We start from the raw sequence: 18,183 nt of genomic DNA on the forward strand, positions 1-18,183 counted from the left end.
GAGCTAACGCTATCTTAGTTGCTTCGTTCCCTCTCCACCCGCCAAAGGGGAAAGCCAATAAATATTGAATTATGTTTCATGGTCGCTTGAAGAGCCTAAGAGATGTTATATGACAGTTTCATTAGTTATTTGAAATCAGAATTAAGGCCCCTCTTGGACTAGCCACTAAAGGGCTATTACATTTGAAAAACTGAGAATGCTCAGACACGAATTGTGCTTGAAGAATTATGGTTTTCTTTACAATTACGTTTTTGAGTTCAGTCTTGAAAGACCTCAGAATTCAGATTTTTCACTGAAGCCAAAGGGAGTTGTTTGTAATTTGGGCTTACAGGTTTGACCACACTGTTTGAATTCTCATATGGATAGTGCAAATCCATAGTTATATCAGACATAAGGCACACAATTTTAACTTTGAGGGTAATTAACCATGAAAACAGCTCACTCGGTATTGTGGTGGATTCTCCAGCATTTGAAGTCTTTAAATCATGACTAGATTGGATTCTGAAAGATATGCCACCACAAATTGGTGGAATATCTTGGTCCTGCCTCAACATGGGAGAATGGACTGCATCATATCATGAGGTCTCTTCCAGGCCTACATTTCTATGATACTCTCTAAGTTCTTGGGTTCAATACAGGAATCATTGGGTGAAATATTCTATGGCCTGCGTTATGCAGCAGGTCAGTCTAGATGATCAGAAATGGTCCCTTCTGACATTAAACTCTATGACTCCTCCAAAGTGTTTAATTGGCTTGGTAAATTTAACCAGATTGAATCTGAGGTTCAGTTTTTTGTCTTTTGACGTTACAGTGTTGCACTTTTGTTCTCTCAGGTTAAATCTCCTGCAGGTCTTCTGTGTCTGTGGTGAGAAGTTTGGTTTTTTACTCGTCTTTCTCAGCTTTTTAAGTAATTTAGCTGCTCACTCTCATGAACTTTACTCATCCATATTTTTAAAATAACAATTATTCAAGCTTCTCTGCTGGTCCGTACATTAGTTAGTCCAATTATGGACTAATGCAATTGCCTTCTTGCTGGACTCCTGTTCCCACTCCTTGCAAGCTATGTTGGATTTCACAGCTCACTTAATCTTTCATTGTTCTTGTTAGCTTGTTATTCTGGTTTTCATGTGTTTACACTGACTGCCCTTGAAATTGAGGTTTAGGTTTAGATTTAGTTATTGATTTTTTAAGATTCTTATGATGACTTCAAGACATCTTCTCTGCTGTTCATATGCACTCTCCACTATAAATATTACTTAATGCTGTTGCTTCATCCATCTCTGCTATCTGAAGTAAAACCTTTAACATGTAAAGCAACTTGCAGCCCAATGCAGTGATGGGGTCACTTTACCCATAAATGAGAAAGGCAGCCACCTCTAGGGTGGAACATTTGAGTTGCTTAGCAATCCATAAGCAAACTAAAGAGCAGGAGGACAAAGTGAATACCTTAGTGAAATTACATGGAGGATTTTTTGGCAGATATAATGTAATTATCCAAATTAGTATGTCACTGGGACACCGAAGTTAATGACCTTTCTTTTTGCAAGGAAGTGTCACAGGACGTTTAATGACCACAAGTCTTCAGGGCCTCAGTTTTACACACCAAGTAAAGTTAACATCTCCAGGAGTGTCGTGACCTATCACCATACACTGGAGCGTTAGTTCCTCTCTGACTCAGAGGGATAGCTAACACCTAAGTCACAAGTATCATTTGTCACAGCACCCAGAGTTTTCTTTGGTGGACTTCTAGCCAATCATTCACTATGCCCAACCCTGTTAACTTCATATGATCAGAGGATATAATATACTGAGAAAATACAGCTATAGGCTACACCTGAATCATTTTCATACCTTTAGCAGAATTGTCTTCTTTCCTACAAGAGATCTCTGTGGCCAATTTAATTATTACTTACAAATCTTAACTGAAAACTTGTCTCTCTCTTGGTTGTTGCCCAAAATTTGGTATGGGTCATAAGAACTGCCATGGTCCGTGGGCTACATGGATCATGGACAATGGTCCATCTATCCCAGTATCTTGTCTGTGACAGACGTTAGTGCTTCAGAGGGAATGAACAGAAGAGAGCAATTTTGAATGATCCATCCCGTCGTGCAGTCCTAGCTTCCGGCAATTGGAGATTTAGGGAGGCCTGGAGCATGGGTTTGTGTTACTGATCATCTTGGCTAATAGCCATTGATAGGTCAACTCTCCATGAACTTATCTAGTTCTTTTTTGAACCCAGTGATACGTTTGGCCTTCACAACATCCCATGGCAATGAGTTCCACAGGTTGACTGTGGCTTGTGTGAAGAAGTATTTACTTTTGTTTGTTTTAAACCTACTGCCTATTAATTTCACCAGGTGAACCCTAGTTCTTGTGTTATGTGAAGGGCTAAATAACACTTTCTCCACACCATTCATGATTTTATAGAACTCTATCATATCTCCCCTTAGTCATCTCTTTTATAAGCTGAACAGTCCAATCTTTTTAATCTCTCCTCATATGGAAGCTGTTCCATAGCCCTAATAATTTTTGTTGCCCTTCTCTGTACCTTTTCCAATTTTAATACATCTTTTTTGAGATGGGGTGACCAAAACTGCATGCAGTATTCAAGGTGTGGGCATAGCATGGATTTCTGTAACGGCAGCGTGGTATTTTCTATCCCTTTCCTAATGGTTCCTAACATTCTGTTAGCTTTTTTGACTGTCACTGTACACTGAGCAGATGTTTTCAGAGAACTGTCCACGATGACTGCAAGATCCCTTTTTTGACTGGTAACAGCTAACTTACACCTAATCATTTTGCATGCATGGCTGAGACTATTTTTTCCCAATGTTCATTACTTGCATTTATCAACATCGAATTTCGTCTGCCATTCCGTTGCCCAGTCATCAAGTTTAGTGAGATCCTTTTTTAAATCTTTGCAGTCAGCTTTGGACTTAACTATTGTGAGCAATTTTGAATCATCTGCAAATTTTGCCACCTCAGCATTTACTCCTTTTTCCAGATCATTTATGAATATGCTGAAAGGCATAAGAACTGGTACAGATCCTTAGGGAACCCCACTATTTACCCCTCTCCTTTGTGAAAACTGATCACATATTAATACTTTTTGTTTCCTATCTTTTAACCACTTACATGAGGGGACCTTCCCTCTTATCCCATGACTGCTTAGTGTACTTAAGAGCCTTTGATGAGGGACCTTATCACAGGCTTTCTGAAAGTCCGAGTACTCTATATCCACTGGATCACACTTGTCCACATGCTTGCTGACCCCCTTCAATGAATTCCCATAGATTGTTGAGGCATGATTTCCCTTTACAAAAGCCATGTTGACTCTTCCCCTACGTATCATGTTCATCTATGTGTCTGATCATTTTTTCTTTACTATAGTTTCAACCAGTTTGCCTGGTACAGAAGTCAGGCTTACCAGCCTGTAATTGCTAGGATCACCTTTGGAGTCCTTTAAAAAATTGGTGTTACATTAGCTACCCTTGAGTCATCTGGTACAGAGACTAATTTAAAAAATAGGTTACATACCACAATTAGTAGTTCTGCAATTTCATATTTGAGTTCCTTCAGAATTCTTGGGTGACTATCATCCAGTCCTGGTGATTTATTACTGTTTAATTTATCACACATACACCCCCAATCTCCTTTGTTGACATCTCAATCTGGGACTGTTCCTCAGATTAGTCACCTAAAAAAAATGGCTCAGGTCTGAGGATCTCCCCCATATGCTCTGCAATGAAGACTGATGCAAAGAATTCATTTAGCTTCTTCGCAATGGCCTTGTCTTCCTTGACTGCTCCTTTTGCAGCTTGATCATCCAGTGGCCCCACTGACTGGTAGACTTCTTGTGTCTGATGTACTTTAAAAAAAATTGATGGTATTTTTTATATGTTCGTAGATAGTTGCTCCTCAGATTCTTTCTTGGTCTGGCTTATTATACTTTTACACTTGACTTGTCAGAATTTATTCTCCTTTATATCTTCCTCACTATGATATGACTTCTGTTTTTTAAAGGATGCATTTTGTCTCTAAGCACCTCTTTTACTGTTCTGTTTTAGCCATGGTGGCATTTTTAATCCTCTTACTATTTTTTTTATTTGGGGCATACATTAATTTGAACCTCTATTATGATGTTTTTAAATAGTCGCCATGCAGTATGCAGGCATTTCACCCTTGTGACTCTTCCTTTTCATTTCCATTTAACTAGCTTCCTCGTTTTTAGGTAGTTCCCCTTTTTGAAGTTAACTGCTACTGTGGTGGGGTTTCTTTGGCATTTTCCCCCTACATGAATGTTAAATTTAATTACCTTATGGTTGCCATTACCAAGTGGTTCAGCTATATTCATCTCTTGGACCAGATCCTGTGCTCCACTTAGGACTAAATCAAGATTTGCCTCACCCCTTATGGCAGGGGTGGCCAACCTGAGCCTGAGAAGGAGCCAGCATTTACCAATGTACATTTCCAAAGAGCCACAGTAATACGTCAGCAGCCCCCCATCAGCTCCCCCCACCCTGCTCCCAGCACCTCCCACCCACCAGCAGCCCCGCCAATCAGCGCCTCCCCCTCTCTCCCCGCACCTCCCGATCAGCTGTTTCGTGGCGTGCAGGAGGCTCTGGGGGGAAGGGGGGAGGAGCGAGGGCACTGCAGGCTCAGGGGAGGAGGTGGGAAGGAGTGGAGTGGGGGCAAGGCCTGTGACGGAGCCAGGGGTTGAGCAGTGAGCACCCCCCGGCACATTGGAAAGTTGGCGCCTGTAGCTCCAGGCCCGGAGTCGGTGCCAAATTTCTGTGATACCTATTATCAAAATCCTCATTTAATGCCAGGAACTCTATTTCACCTTCTTATGCATGGAAATAGCAACATTTACAAGTGAATAGAAACACAGGTGCCAGAACTAGGAGTTCTGGGGATGCTGCCGCACCCCCTGGCTTGAAGTGGTTTCCCTCATATACAAGGTTTACAGTTTGGTTCAATGGCTCTCAGCAGGGCCGGCTCTCGCTTTTTGGCCGCCCCAAGCAAAAAAAAACAACCAAACAAAAAAAACCCCAGTGATCTGTGCACCAGAGCGCGGGTGCAGGGGGACCGGCTAGCGGGGCGGAGGGGGTGGGAGAGAGAGAGAAGCGGGGTGGCCAGGGCTACAGCGAGGTGCTGCCACGCGGCTCCTCCCACCGCGCCGCGCACTGCATGCCGCCTGCCGGGAGGGCTCCGCTCCGGTCGGCGGGGAGGGAAGGACGAGGACTGCCCTGCCAGGCTTGCTGCCCTACAGGGCAGCCGGAGCGGAACAAAAACAAACAAACAAACAAAAAAAACCCACGGCCGTGCCGCCCTAGGATTGGGCGGAATGCCGCCTCGTTCAATCTGCCGCCCCAAGCACCAGCTTGCTCGGCTGGTGCCTGGAGCTGGCCCTGGCTCTCAGGCCCCACCCCACAATACAAAATTGTTCCAGCGCCCCTGAATGGAAATGTTTGAAATCCATTCGAGGGCTTCAGGAGATGCACAGTGCACCTTTGCTATACCTCCTGGAAATGAAAAGATGGGCACTTGTTCACAATCTATGTGACGGTTTGGAGGTCTCTACATTTGCACTGTGGCAAATCCTTAATTCTCCATTTGTCCATCAGGTGCACGCATCTTCCACGTAACATCCTAATACAGCTGATGGTCATCCATAGTCTTCAGCAGAGCAAGAAACCAGGTGGTCTGATGGTGGGATCATCTGTGAGGCGCTTGTTCTTTATGTCAGCACCTGTTCATTGCATTTTCCTGGTTGAAGTTGGATGACAAAAGAGCTTCTCCGGCTGCCCAGAATGGTTGGCGGGACTTAACACGAGTGTGAGGCATGTGAACAAGGTTGGTTATTGGGAGCTTTCTTGTAACCATGCAACATAGCCCTCTCTCACCAGGCAGTTGGAGGAAGGATGTCTGTGAGGACTGCAAGCCAAGAAAAGGCAATGGATGTCCAGGGGCCAGTAACAAGTCTCATAGCCGCATTTATCAATGAGGTCCCTGTGCAGCTTCTTCCCCAAACAGGTGTGCAGTACTCAGCTGTGGAATAAACTAAAGCCAGCATTGCCATTTGTAACATTCAAGCATCACAACCTCAGCTAGAACCGGTTCGCTTTTGGATGATATTGATGCAACTCTTCGTTTGATGGCTCACCTGCTCCAGATGTTGTTGGTAGGTAAGGCTGTGATTGAAGGTGACTCCTAAGTAGTGGGGGTTAGGCTCGTGGGTAAGTGTCCTGCTGCAAAAATTTACATTCAGCATCCTCTTAGCTTCAGAATTGCTGAGAAGGAACGCTGATGACACCATTTTTGATGGATTGGGCTTGAACGGCCTGTACCAAAAGTAGTTTCCCATGCTTTTTGGATCAGCATTAGGGATGCCTTCTGCTTAGCTCACGCATCTTAGTATTTAGACTTCTAGCATTTGTATATGAGCACTTGCACATTTTGTCAATAGTCTCTTGCTTTCATGTGTTACATTTAAATGGGACCCTTTTACGTTTGACTGTTCCTCACCAGCTTCAACTTGTAATTTGCCAACTTCTATCCTATCCTCTTTACTAAGAGGCAGGATTCCCCTTTAATAAATTCATCCCTAAGGGTTGTATCTGCCTGAACCATGTGCTCCTCTGCATTTGTTGGCTTTCCCCCAACCCTTAGTTTTAAAAATCCTCTACAACCTTTTATATTTTACATGCCAGCAATCTGGTTCCATTTTGATTTAGGTGGAGCTCATCCTTCCTGCATAGACTCCTTATTTCCCAAAAGTTTTCCCAGTTCCTAATAAACCTAAACTCCTCCTTCCTACCCTATTGTCTCAACCACACATAGAGACCCTGCAGTTCTTCCTGTCTTCCTGGCCCTGCATGTGGAACTGGAAGCATTTCAGAGAATGCTACCATGGAAATCCTGGACTTTTAACTCTTATCTAGCAGCCTAGATTTGGCCTCCAGGACCTCTCTCCTACCTTTCCCTATGTCATTGGTACCCAACATGTACCAGGCCCACCGGTCCTCCCCAGCATTGCACATAAGTCTGACTAGATGTCTGGTGAGATCCACAACCTTTGCACCCAGCAAGCAATTTACAATGCGGTTCTTCCAGTGATCACAAACCCAGCTATGTGTATTTCTAATGATTGAATCTCCCATTACTATTACCTCTCTTTTTAATAACTGGGATTCCTTCCGTGGAGAGGTATTCTTAGTGAGAGAGGATACCATGACATCATCTGGAAGGAAGGTCCCAACTATGGGATAATTTCCCTCTGCTACAGCTTGATGATCTCCTTCCTCGAGGCTTTCATCTTCCTTAACAGCATAGAGGCGGTCAGACAGGAGGTGGGAGTGTTCTACTGTGTCCTCGAAAGTCTCATCTAGGTACCTTTCTGTCTCCCTTAGCTCCTCCACTGCAGCGACTCTGTCCTCAAGAACCCATATTGTATCTCTGAGGTCCAGGAGCTGCTTGCACCCTATAAACACATATGCCACCTGCCCCAAAGGCAGGTAAAAAAGTACGTGCTGCAATCAGTGCAATAAACTGGATAGGCCCCACTCTGCTTCCGCCTGCATTCATTTTACTCTTGCAGATTTTTCCTGATTTTTTTGGTGCAGGAGGAGCATAATTGGCCTGAGTTTAGAATATGATCGAGTCTTTTCCAACGTGTTTCTGATGATTTCATTACAGTATTTTGTTATACATAAATAATGTCATACAGACGAATGTATCAGAATGGACGTGCCTGTGACGTATGACGAATCACCCAGAAATTTCCATCTACGTTAAACGTTTTGAAGGTATTTTGTGATTTACTATGATAAAGCCGAGAACTTTATGGTGGCTCATTTTTCTGGATTGTAACAGAGGCTAAATAATTTAAGAAATCAAATTGCAAGGTCTTTGGCGCAGGGACTGTCTGTATATTATGTTCTACCTAATAGAACGAGTCCCCTAATCCTAATTGCAGCTCTGGAAGTAATGATAATACAAATTAATAGTAACAACAAATCAGTCGTCATTCACAATGTCCTTTTGCAGTTAGCGCTACACATTATCGCCTGGCACTGTCACACACTAGCTACAAGTGAGAAGCAGAATAATGGGCAATGAGATTCTGCACTGGAGCACACCAGCCAGGAAGAACATCACACCTTGCTGTGCTTGTTTCCCAACAGAGGCACTCCAAAATGCAGGAGTGGGTCCTCAGTGCTCGGCTGGAAGTAAGTGTGCAATTACAAAATGCTCTTCAGAAGCAAAGGGGCTGATTTCTTTTTTAAACAAGCAGAAAATAACTATGTTCAAAGGACCAAGACAATCAAGAAGGACTTGAAACAATTGCCTTTGAAAGTATGTATTTTTTCCCCCAATCTCGTAATTAATGCTATTAGTGTGTTGGAGACATTGGATCAAAGGGGCTTCTGAAGGTGAGACAAAGAGAAAGCATGAACACTTTTCAGTGTCCTTTTTATTCCCCCTAAGCTACTTTTAAAAGTCAATTTCATGCTTGTGACAAGAGTCAACTTGACAGCATTGAAGATTAAAGTCCACTCTCTTTGGACCTGCTTTTTCTCCCATTGCAGTCCATGGGTGTCCTGTCATGCACTTCACTAGTGGGAGTTTTGTCACGGAGTTCAATGGAAGCAGGTATACCACCAGTTTAAGTTCTCCCTCAGTGGGCCTTAACCCTGTACTGGATGGACCACAGCTGGGGGCTGAAAGGACCATTTCATCTCCATGCTGATGCAATGCTTGGCCTCTTTTCTCAGCCCAACCAATAGAAAGGTGGTCTTGTGAGAGTTAAACCAAGATCATCACCTCGTTTCACTGTGGCGGCTGAACAATCTTGGCAAGGTTACTCTTGGCCACGAACAAATGGGCTGACTTTGAGTTAATGACGCAGAAGTGGTCTCAGTCCTGCATCCATTATGAATATGGGCAGCTAGGCGCCAGGCACTCTATGGTTATGCACGTAAATAGGCTGTCATGTCCTGCCACAAAACTGAGAAGCGTTGTTGATATTGGGTTTGACCTGGGAGAAACATAATGCACATCTTGGGCTAGATCCAAGCCTGCATAAAGGCAGCTTGGAGCACCCCTGCGCTCATGGTACAAATCTGCTTCAAAGTCAGCAATTAAAACCAGGGAAGGATTTCTCCTACTTACGACTACCCTTGGGGGGCACAGAGCCATTGTTAGCTGCTTCTAGTCCACCCCAATCTGGACCTTCCTAGTGTAAGGGGCAAGACCAGAATAAAAGGTGTAGTGGGGCTGCCATACAGGCATCTTGAGACAGGATCATGGGCACTCAATGCAGCTTAGAGCAGTTCCTGGCTCCAGAGTGTGATAGGAGCAACTACTGTGACTTAAAGGGTCCGTCTACACTGCAATAAAACAGCCACGGCTGGCCTGTGCCAGCTGGCTCAGGCTCGAGTCAGCTGACATGGGCCAGCCGTGGATGTTTTACTGCAGTGTAGACCTACCCAAAGGCACCACTGCCACCGGGCTTTCCAAGGGGCACAAAGGACAGACACAGTGAGCTGGCCCTTTGGTCCCAATTTATGGAGCATTTCACACAGTGGGGAGTGCTTGAGAGCTCAGTATGCTCAGCCAAGCTAATTTGACCCAGGCATCTTTTATATATTGTTAAAGCTCATCTATCAGCTAAAAACAGGCATCGCTTCAGGTTGTAATGTGACATTTGTTCGATGTCAAAACCCATTTATGACAGCTTCATTTTAATGTGCCCCAACACAGCCACCCCTGTTTGATTTCAACAGGGCTCACAATACGGTACATTGTAATGAGACAAGAGGCAATTGATGCAAGAAAATGGAGAGGTATAGAGGGCTTACAATGGAAAACAGGCTTCTTTCAAGAGCAGACAGCTGCAATCAATTCAAATAACAACCAGTCAGCCTAAAAATAAAGCTTCTAGAGGGAAGTTGAGGGGGAGACAGGACTGGGAGAGAGAACAGAGCCTTCTTTTGGAGAGCGTTATCTTTAGGGAACCAGAGGACAGATTTTCTCTCAGGATTAAGACAAAACACCCGCTAAATTGTATTGCTGGAAGTGATGGCTGAGCGACCTCTGTGTCACTCTGGAACAGGCAGGATGGCATTACTGCTGTCTGATGTGGGAACAACAGCAGAGCTTCTGGCAGCTCAACTTATCCTCCCATTTCATCTGTAGCCGCTGCCATCTTGCCCTCAACCTACTTCCTCTTTTATCCTGGATACCCAACTCCATCTTCAAAGTTGCTTTATTAAGCTCCTTGCAGCAAAAGCAGTTTCAGGTCTAAAATGCACCTCAGAGATAGATTTTTTTTTTTTCCTCCTGGCTGCTCTGGTGCTTCTGAGGAGGCGGGAAAAGACAGGAAAGGTAGGGAACAGGAGGGAGAGGTTTTGAAGGGGCAAGAATATAACAGCTAATAAAGAACAGAAGAAGGGTCAGGGCGGGGTTATTGAGTTGTGGAACTGATGGAGTTGCAGTTGTTCTGTGTTCATTCTTTGAAAGCTGTGCTAGAATATTCAGTGATAGGAGTTTTTAATTCATTGAGAAACATATTGCCTCTTTGGCTACTAAAAAGGTGACCACCCAGGCACAATTATACTTCATCCCTCTTCTCCATTTACACCTCTCCTTAAGGAGGCACTTCTTTAGTGAAGCCTTCCTACACCCGTCTCCCCATTGGTGATGTCTCTGTACCTTCTGAAATAAACCTGCAGCTGGTGTGTGACTCATCTGAATTAGTTTGTGATCTCTTCAGGGCAGGAACTCTGTCATTTTACTGTACATATTCTATAAACTAATCTGTTTATTTACAGGCCTATATAAATAATAACTGTTTCACACTGCAAACACAATGGTTTTTCAAATGAACCTCCAGTTTACATTACATTTATGGTCTGATTCAAAGCCCACTGATGTCACTGGAAAGACTCTTATTGACTTCAATGGATTTTGGATCTGGCACTTAAAGAAATAAGTGAATCCACAAAGGTGTGGTGTGTTATACAGGTTTTACCATCATGAATCTGATGGCTGGAGTATTCACAAGTGGAGAAGCCACAAGTTAAGACAGGTCACCACAAATACGTGCTGGAGAAACCTTTATACTATTCATCTTCAGAACCTCCTTAACCCACAATCCAAGTTCCCCACCCTAACTCTGATACTACTATGCTACTGGTAAGGTGATGGGGAGGGGGGAAAGAAGTAACCATGTAGAAACTCAAACACTCTTCTCTGCAGCTCAGATAGATTTACAGCAGATGTAAGAGCAAGAGCTAGGCTTGTAGCAGCATGAATGAAGAAATTTCACAAATATGTTAAAAAATAAACCACCATCCAAAAGCATTTCAAAGAGGATCACACCTTGGGGTCCCCGGAGACAAATAGACTGAGTTAGGTTGGAAACACAAAGTCAGATCACTCCAAGCACTGAGCTAATGGCAACTTTTACATGTCGTTGTTTTAATTATGTTGCATACGAGACATTACATGGCTGAAAAGAAAATAGGGTTAGACACAGCAGAACCACATGTGAATTGGTAAAGTCAGAGAAAACTCAGGCAAACAAATCTGACATGTTCGGCTATGTGATATCATCTCCTTAATATGCTTAGGTTCAATTGATGTACAAGAGGTCAAAGGGAAGGGTGTATGATCTAGTGATTAGCACAGAGGGATGACCACAAGGAAGGATGGTCTTGTAGTGGAGGTGGGGCTCAGATCTGTGTTCCATGCTGGGCCCTGACTTTCTGCATGACCCTGGTCAAGCCATTTGGGACCTGAATCCAGTGCCTATTGATGTCAATGAAAGGATTCCCATGGAATCAATGAGCTTTGGATAAGTCCTTCCGTGCTCCAACTCTGTTTATAAAATGACAACAACAAAGTGTGGGCATGATCATACTTCCCTATCTCAGAGGGATGCTGTGAGGATAAATTCAACAAATGTTCGTGAGGTGCTTGGATACTATGGCATTGGGGGACATCTAGGAACCATAGACAGACAGACAGATAGATAGATTTAAACATAAACTTAGCGTTCAAGACAAGTAAATACAGTGGAGTAGTATCCATAATCTTTAATGTATTTATCCTCACAACACCTGTGAGGTAGCAAAATGCTATTATCCTCATTTTACCGATAGGGTACATAGAGATTAAGTGACTTGCCGAGGGCCATACAAGAAGTCTGTGGTAGAACAGAAAATTGAGCCCAGTCTCTTGATACCAGACTAGAATCCTTTGATTTAAACTGGATCAGGATTTCACCTTCAGAATGCAACTCCAAAACCAAGGACAACCCCTGGAATCGGGCAACAGCGATGTAGACATAAATAAGCGTAAGTGGCTTTGGAACAAAGAAAGTGCAGCTGGAGAAGCTGCAATGTAATTTCAAAATCTTTTATTTCATAAAACTGTTACTTGCAAGAGCTAAAGGTGTGTTTATGTGGGTCTCAAAGGAAAATGTGACAAAAAAGTCATTTTATTCTTTTATGACATTCTCCTCAAAGCTCTCATCTGATTTCTAAGCTAATCGGAAAGGAAAGGAAAAAAATCAAGGCCTCAGAAAGCAGAAGGCTCAGAGAGCTTGACATACAGTGTTGAAATGGAGCAGTGAGGAAACGGAAGGTCGAGACTGGGCAGGCAGACGGGGAAAGTCAGGGGAGAGTTTTTCAAAAGAGCACGGTACCCATCTGTTCTCACTCTGGCACCTAAACAGAGGGTCAGATTCCCACAAGAGCTCTGCTTCCACTTAGCCTTCTAACCGTTTTTAATTAACGGGAGGTGCTGGGTTCTGAACACTTCTGAACTTCTGGCCATTTCAGGTAGGAACCGAGCACTTGTGAAACCCTGGACTCAGGTCTGAGCGCTAAGCAGTTTTGAAAATCTGGCCCTTGGATAACTGAGCAAAGACAACTGAATGGAGGAAAAAGAAAAAAATCATATTTGAATCCATTCTTATGGAGCAGTAGTATTTATCTGCCATTGGGTTACAGATGAATGAACACTTGTAAGGAAGCATTGTAAGTGCTTTTTATGCTAGACCCATAATAATAATAATATTAATGATCATATCACTTATACAGGACCTGACATCCCAAAGTGATTGGGCCCAACCCTACATTTTGTACTCAGACAAATCTCCTATTTAATGTTTGTGAGATGTGACGACTGCAGAACTGAGCTCCCACCCTTCTGACTGAAAGGCGGCTACTTCTGGGATGAAGCATGGCTGCTGTTTAACAGCGCTCAACATACACCATACAACAGTGTAGGACAGGGAGTGAAGGGCAACCAAAATAGAGGGGAGAAGTTTGCTTGAGGAAAATGTAGTTTAAATCTGGATTTGGGAAGAAGAACCAGGGCTAAGGCACCTGTTTAAGTAACCAGTGGGGTTCTGTAGGCCAAATTCTGCATGTTCTACGTACAGCAGACACTTCTCCCACCATTTGGGTAGGAAGGTTTCCAGCTCAGGCAACACGACAGAACTTTAATAAAGGAAGTGAAGAATGACATATCTACCTGAAGTTACAGGACAAGTGAGATAAACAGAAGAGGGATTTGTCCATGACACAAGCTGTCTGAAACCTCCGTTCTTCTAACAAGTACAATAGGAGCCACTCACGGTGAGGTTTTACGATATGGCGGAAGCAGATGCGTTCAGCAACACAATGGGACCTTGCACAATTGGGGTATTAGTTTAGCAGTGAGTCAGATGGAAGAGTGCCAACTACTGAGGCACCTAAACCAGCTCTGCAGAGCTTGGGTTGCTGTTGGATGTCTTTTCTCTACAGACAGGCCAAGCCCTGGCTATAAGCAAGATAAAATATCAGTCCCTTTACTTATACTACCTGGCAAAGAACGATACCAAGTGCGCTGCTGTTATTATGTACAATTAATAGCTCACAAGTGGATGTCTATTTTCTATATCTGCCAAAAAGGCTTTCAATTCTATAGGCTTTGGGGGCCATTAGTGAACCTTTAAATGGCAGTGGTAAAAGAGACTTCAGCGGTAAGCACTCCGGACGGCAGACTTGATTTGGATGTCCAGTTTCGCTGTGGGACCAGCAACAGCGTTCTCTTGTCATAATAAAGAGGCTATTAGGTTCTTATCAGGAACGAATAAGGGTACTTATATGACAAAGTGGCCCACTTGAGAACAGAAAAATAAGGGTTCTTCGTCTGAAGCTTCTGGTAGATTCTTCCTGGCCCTGAGATGGGTGAACAGTGTTAAAGGGGAGGGAATCAAAGGGCCACCCCAGCTCACCTGGCCTATGTAAATAGAAGACAGAATTGCAGCTCCTACACTGTGTGAGAGCCCAGGGACTGCGTCTCTAATGCAGTACTCAGCTAGTGTGAAGGGGGGCGTATGAGCCCCAAAGAGGGTGGGGAGGAGGTGAGGGCACGTCTCTGCCCGCCCCTAAGATGAGATAGTGGAGCTGCCCAGCCACATGGGGATAATCAGCTGCACATCACACAGGGGTGTAAATCAGGTCAGGCTGAGCTTCAGGAGTGCCTCTATGCTGCCCTGGGGGGCTGGGTCTTCCCACCATCCTTTCCTAGATGGCTCAACAAGAGGAGAGAGGTTAACGTTGCTATCAGGGCAAACAACTCACATCGCCAAAGCGTCTACCAACAAGCTTTTCACTGGGCTTCTGCTACTACGTAAAGAACAGCTCTGTTATATTCAGCCCTTACAGGTTAAAAAAAAAGCCTACCACACTGCACAGATAATTATAGAGTCTTAGCAGTACCATCGACAAACCAGCGAGCCATTTACACAGCCTACCTGCGACCTTGCCCAAGGTGAGCGATTTGATGGCCTTGAAGTCAATCTCCGAGAGGTTGTGCTTGAGTTTGAGAACTTGATCAACCTGGAACAGGTCAATAAAAACAGTTGATTATTGCAACATGCAGAGACCCCTGAAGTATCTTAGACCAGCCTTGTAGGAAAGCTCCACACTGGATACCGGTAATGCCTGCCTGCCGCTGATCCCAAAGGGAATGTGCGTGAATTTTGCAGAAAAAGCCAAAAAGTGTGTCAGCATATTCATACAGCAGACTTCTAAAGAAACCTTTCCTGCAGGAAACTATAAAATATTTGACACGTCCTTATGCCCCCACTGAGAATTCTCACCTATTAATCTCTGATTGCCACAAACAGGCGAACAAATGAAGCCTGGCTGGAAATTGACTGGCAAGGATTAGCAATACGTGGAAAAAGCTGCAATATAAGGGAATATGATAAGATCAGTGTGTGGGATAAATCCCAACTGGTAGTGTAAAGCTTGCTTTAGACACAGATCAGAATCGGGTCCACCTGCTGTATGTGCTACATCACTTAAGAACATAAGAAAGGCCGTACTGGGTCAGACCAAAGGTCCATTCAGCCCAGTATCCTGTCTACCGACAGTGGCCAATGCCAGGTGCCCCAGAGGGAGTGAACCTAACAGGCAATGATCAAGTGATCTCTCTCCTGCCATCCATCTCCCCTCTGACAGACAGAGGCTAGGGACACCATTCCTTACCCGTCCTGGCTAATAGCCATTAATGGACTTAATCACCATGAATTTATCCAGTTCTCTTTTAAACTCTGTTATAGTCCTAGCCTTCACAACCTCTTCAGGTAAGGAGTTCCACAAGTTGACTGTGCGCTGCGTGAAGAAGAACTTCCTTTTATTTGTTTTAAACCTGCTGCCTATTAATTTCATTTGATGACCCCCTAGTTCTTGTATTATGGGAATAAGTAAATAACTTTTCCTTATCCACTTTCTCCACATCACTCATGATTTTATATACCTCTATCATATCCCCCCTTAGTCTCCTCTTTTCCAAGCTGAAGAGTCCTAGCCTCTTTAATCTCTCCCCATATGGGACCCATTCCAAACCCTTAATCATTTTAGTTGCCCTTTTCTGAACCTTTTCTAGTGCCAGTATATCTTTTTTGAGATGAGGAGACCACATCTGTATGCAGTATTCGAGATGAGGGTATACCATCGATTTATATAAGGGCAATAATATATTCTCAGTCTTATTCTCTATCCCCTTTTTAATGATTCCTAACATCCTGTTTGGTTTTTTGACCGCCTCTGCACACTGCGTGGACATTTTCAGAGAACTATCCACGATGACTCCAAGATCTTTTTCCTGACTTGTTGTAGCTAAATTAGCCCCCATCATATTGTATGTATAGTTGGGGTTATTTTTTCCAATGTGCATTACTCTACATTTATCCACATTCAATTTCATTTGCCATTTTGTTGCCCAATCACTTAGTTTTGTGAGATCTTTTTGAAGTTCTTCACAGTCTGCTTTGGTCTTAACTATCTTTAGCAGTTTAGTATCATCTGCAAACTTTGCCACCTCACTGTTTACCCCTTTCTCCAGATCATTTATGAATAAGTTGAACAGGATCGGTCCGAGGACTGACCCTTGGGGAACACCACTAGTTACCCCTCTCCATTCTGAGAATTTACCATTAATTCCTACCCTTTGTTCCCGGTCTTTTAACCAATTCTCAATCCATGAAAGGACCTTCCCTTTTATCTCTTGGCAGCTTAATTTACATAAGAGCCTTTGGTGAGGGACCTTGTCAAAGGCTTTCTGGAAATCTAAGTACACTATGTCCACTGGATCCCCCTTGTCCACATGTTTGTTGACCCCTTCAAAGAATTCTAATAGATTAGTAAGACATGATTTCCCTTTACAGAAACCATGTTGACTATTGCTCAACAGTTTATGTTTTTCTATGTGTCGGACAATTTTATTCTTAAGTATTGTTTCGACTAATTTGCCTGGTACAGACGTTAGACTTACCGGTCTGTAATTGCCAGGATCACCTCTAGAGCCCTTTTTAAATATTGGCGTTACATTAGCTAACTTCCAGTCATTGGGTACAGAAGCTGATTTAAAGGACAGGTTACAAACCTTAGTTAACAGTTCCGCAACTTCACATTTGAGTTCTTTCAGAACTCTTGGGTGAATGCCATCTGGTCCCGGTGACTTGTTAATGTTAAGTTTATCAATTAATTCCAAAACCTCCTCTTGTGACACTTCAATCTGTGACAGTTCCTCAGATTTGTCACCTACAAAAGCCAGCTCAGGTTTGGGAATCTCCCTGACATCCTCAGCCGTGAAGATTGAAGCAAAGAATCCATTTAGTTTCTCCACAATGACTTTATCGTCTTTAAGCGCTCCTTTTGTATCTCGATCATCAAGGGGCCCCACTGGTTGTTTAGCAGGCTTCCTGCTTCTGATGTACTTAAAAAACATTTTGTTATTACCTTTGGAGTTTTTGGCTAGCCGTTCTTCAAACTCCTCTTTGGCTTTTCTTATTACATTCTTGCACTTAATTTGGCAGAGTTTATGCTCCTTTCTATTTGCCTCACTAGGATTTGACTTCCACTTCTTAAAGGAAGTCTTTTTATCTCTCACTGCTTCTTTTACATGGTTGTTAAGCCACGGTGGCTCTTTTTTAGTTCTTTTACTGTGTTTCTTAATTTGGGGTATACATTGAAGTTGGGCCTCTATTATGGTGTCTTTAAAAAGCGCCCATGCAGCTTGCAGGGATTTCACTTTAGTCACTGTACCTTTTAACTTCTGTTTAACTAACCCCCTCATTTTTGCATAGTTCCCCCTTTTGAAATTAAATGCCACAGTGTTGGGGTGTTGAGATGTTCTTCCCACCACAGGGATGTTGAATGCTATTGTATTATGGTCACTATTTCCAAGCGGTCCTGCTATAGTTACCTCTTGGACCAGCTCCTGCGCTCCACTCAGGACTAAATCTAGCGTTGCCTCTCCCCTTGTGGGTTCCCGTACCAGCTGCTCCATGAAGCAGTCATTTAAAGTATTGAGAAATTTTATCTCTGCATTTTGTCCTGAAGTGAAATGTTCCCTGTCAATATGGGGATAATTGAAATCCCCCACTATTATTGAGTTCTTAATTTTGATAGCCTCTCTAATTTCCCTTAGCATTTCATCATCACTATCACCGTCCTGGTCAGGTGGTCGATAATAGATCCCTAATGTTATATTCTTATTAGAGCATGAAATTTCTATCCATAGAGATTCTATGGAACATGCGGATTTGCTTAAGATTTTTACTTCATTTGATTGTACATTTTCTTTCACAGATAGTGCCACTCCCCCCCCCCCCC

At 43.4% G+C, this 18,183-nt stretch overlaps 1 protein-coding gene across 1 annotated transcript in view; it reads right to left on the bottom strand.

The window, feature by feature from the left end:
- CNTNAP5 (contactin associated protein like 5) overlaps positions 1 to 18,183 on the bottom strand; it is a 408,220-nt gene that overhangs the window by 10,693 nt on the left and 379,344 nt on the right. Inside the window, exon 22 of the mRNA XM_029910538.1 lies at positions 14,814 to 14,898. Within this exon, the coding sequence (XP_029766398.1) occupies positions 14,814 to 14,898 (85 nt within the window). The remainder of the gene's footprint in view (positions 1 to 14,813; positions 14,899 to 18,183) is intronic.

The sequence above is a fragment of the Terrapene carolina genome, unplaced genomic scaffold (genome assembly GCF_002925995.2).
Source record: "Terrapene carolina triunguis isolate 2854851 unplaced genomic scaffold, T_m_triunguis-2.0 Scaffold62, whole genome shotgun sequence".
NCBI classification, from domain to species: domain Eukaryota; kingdom Metazoa; phylum Chordata; order Testudines; family Emydidae; genus Terrapene; species Terrapene triunguis.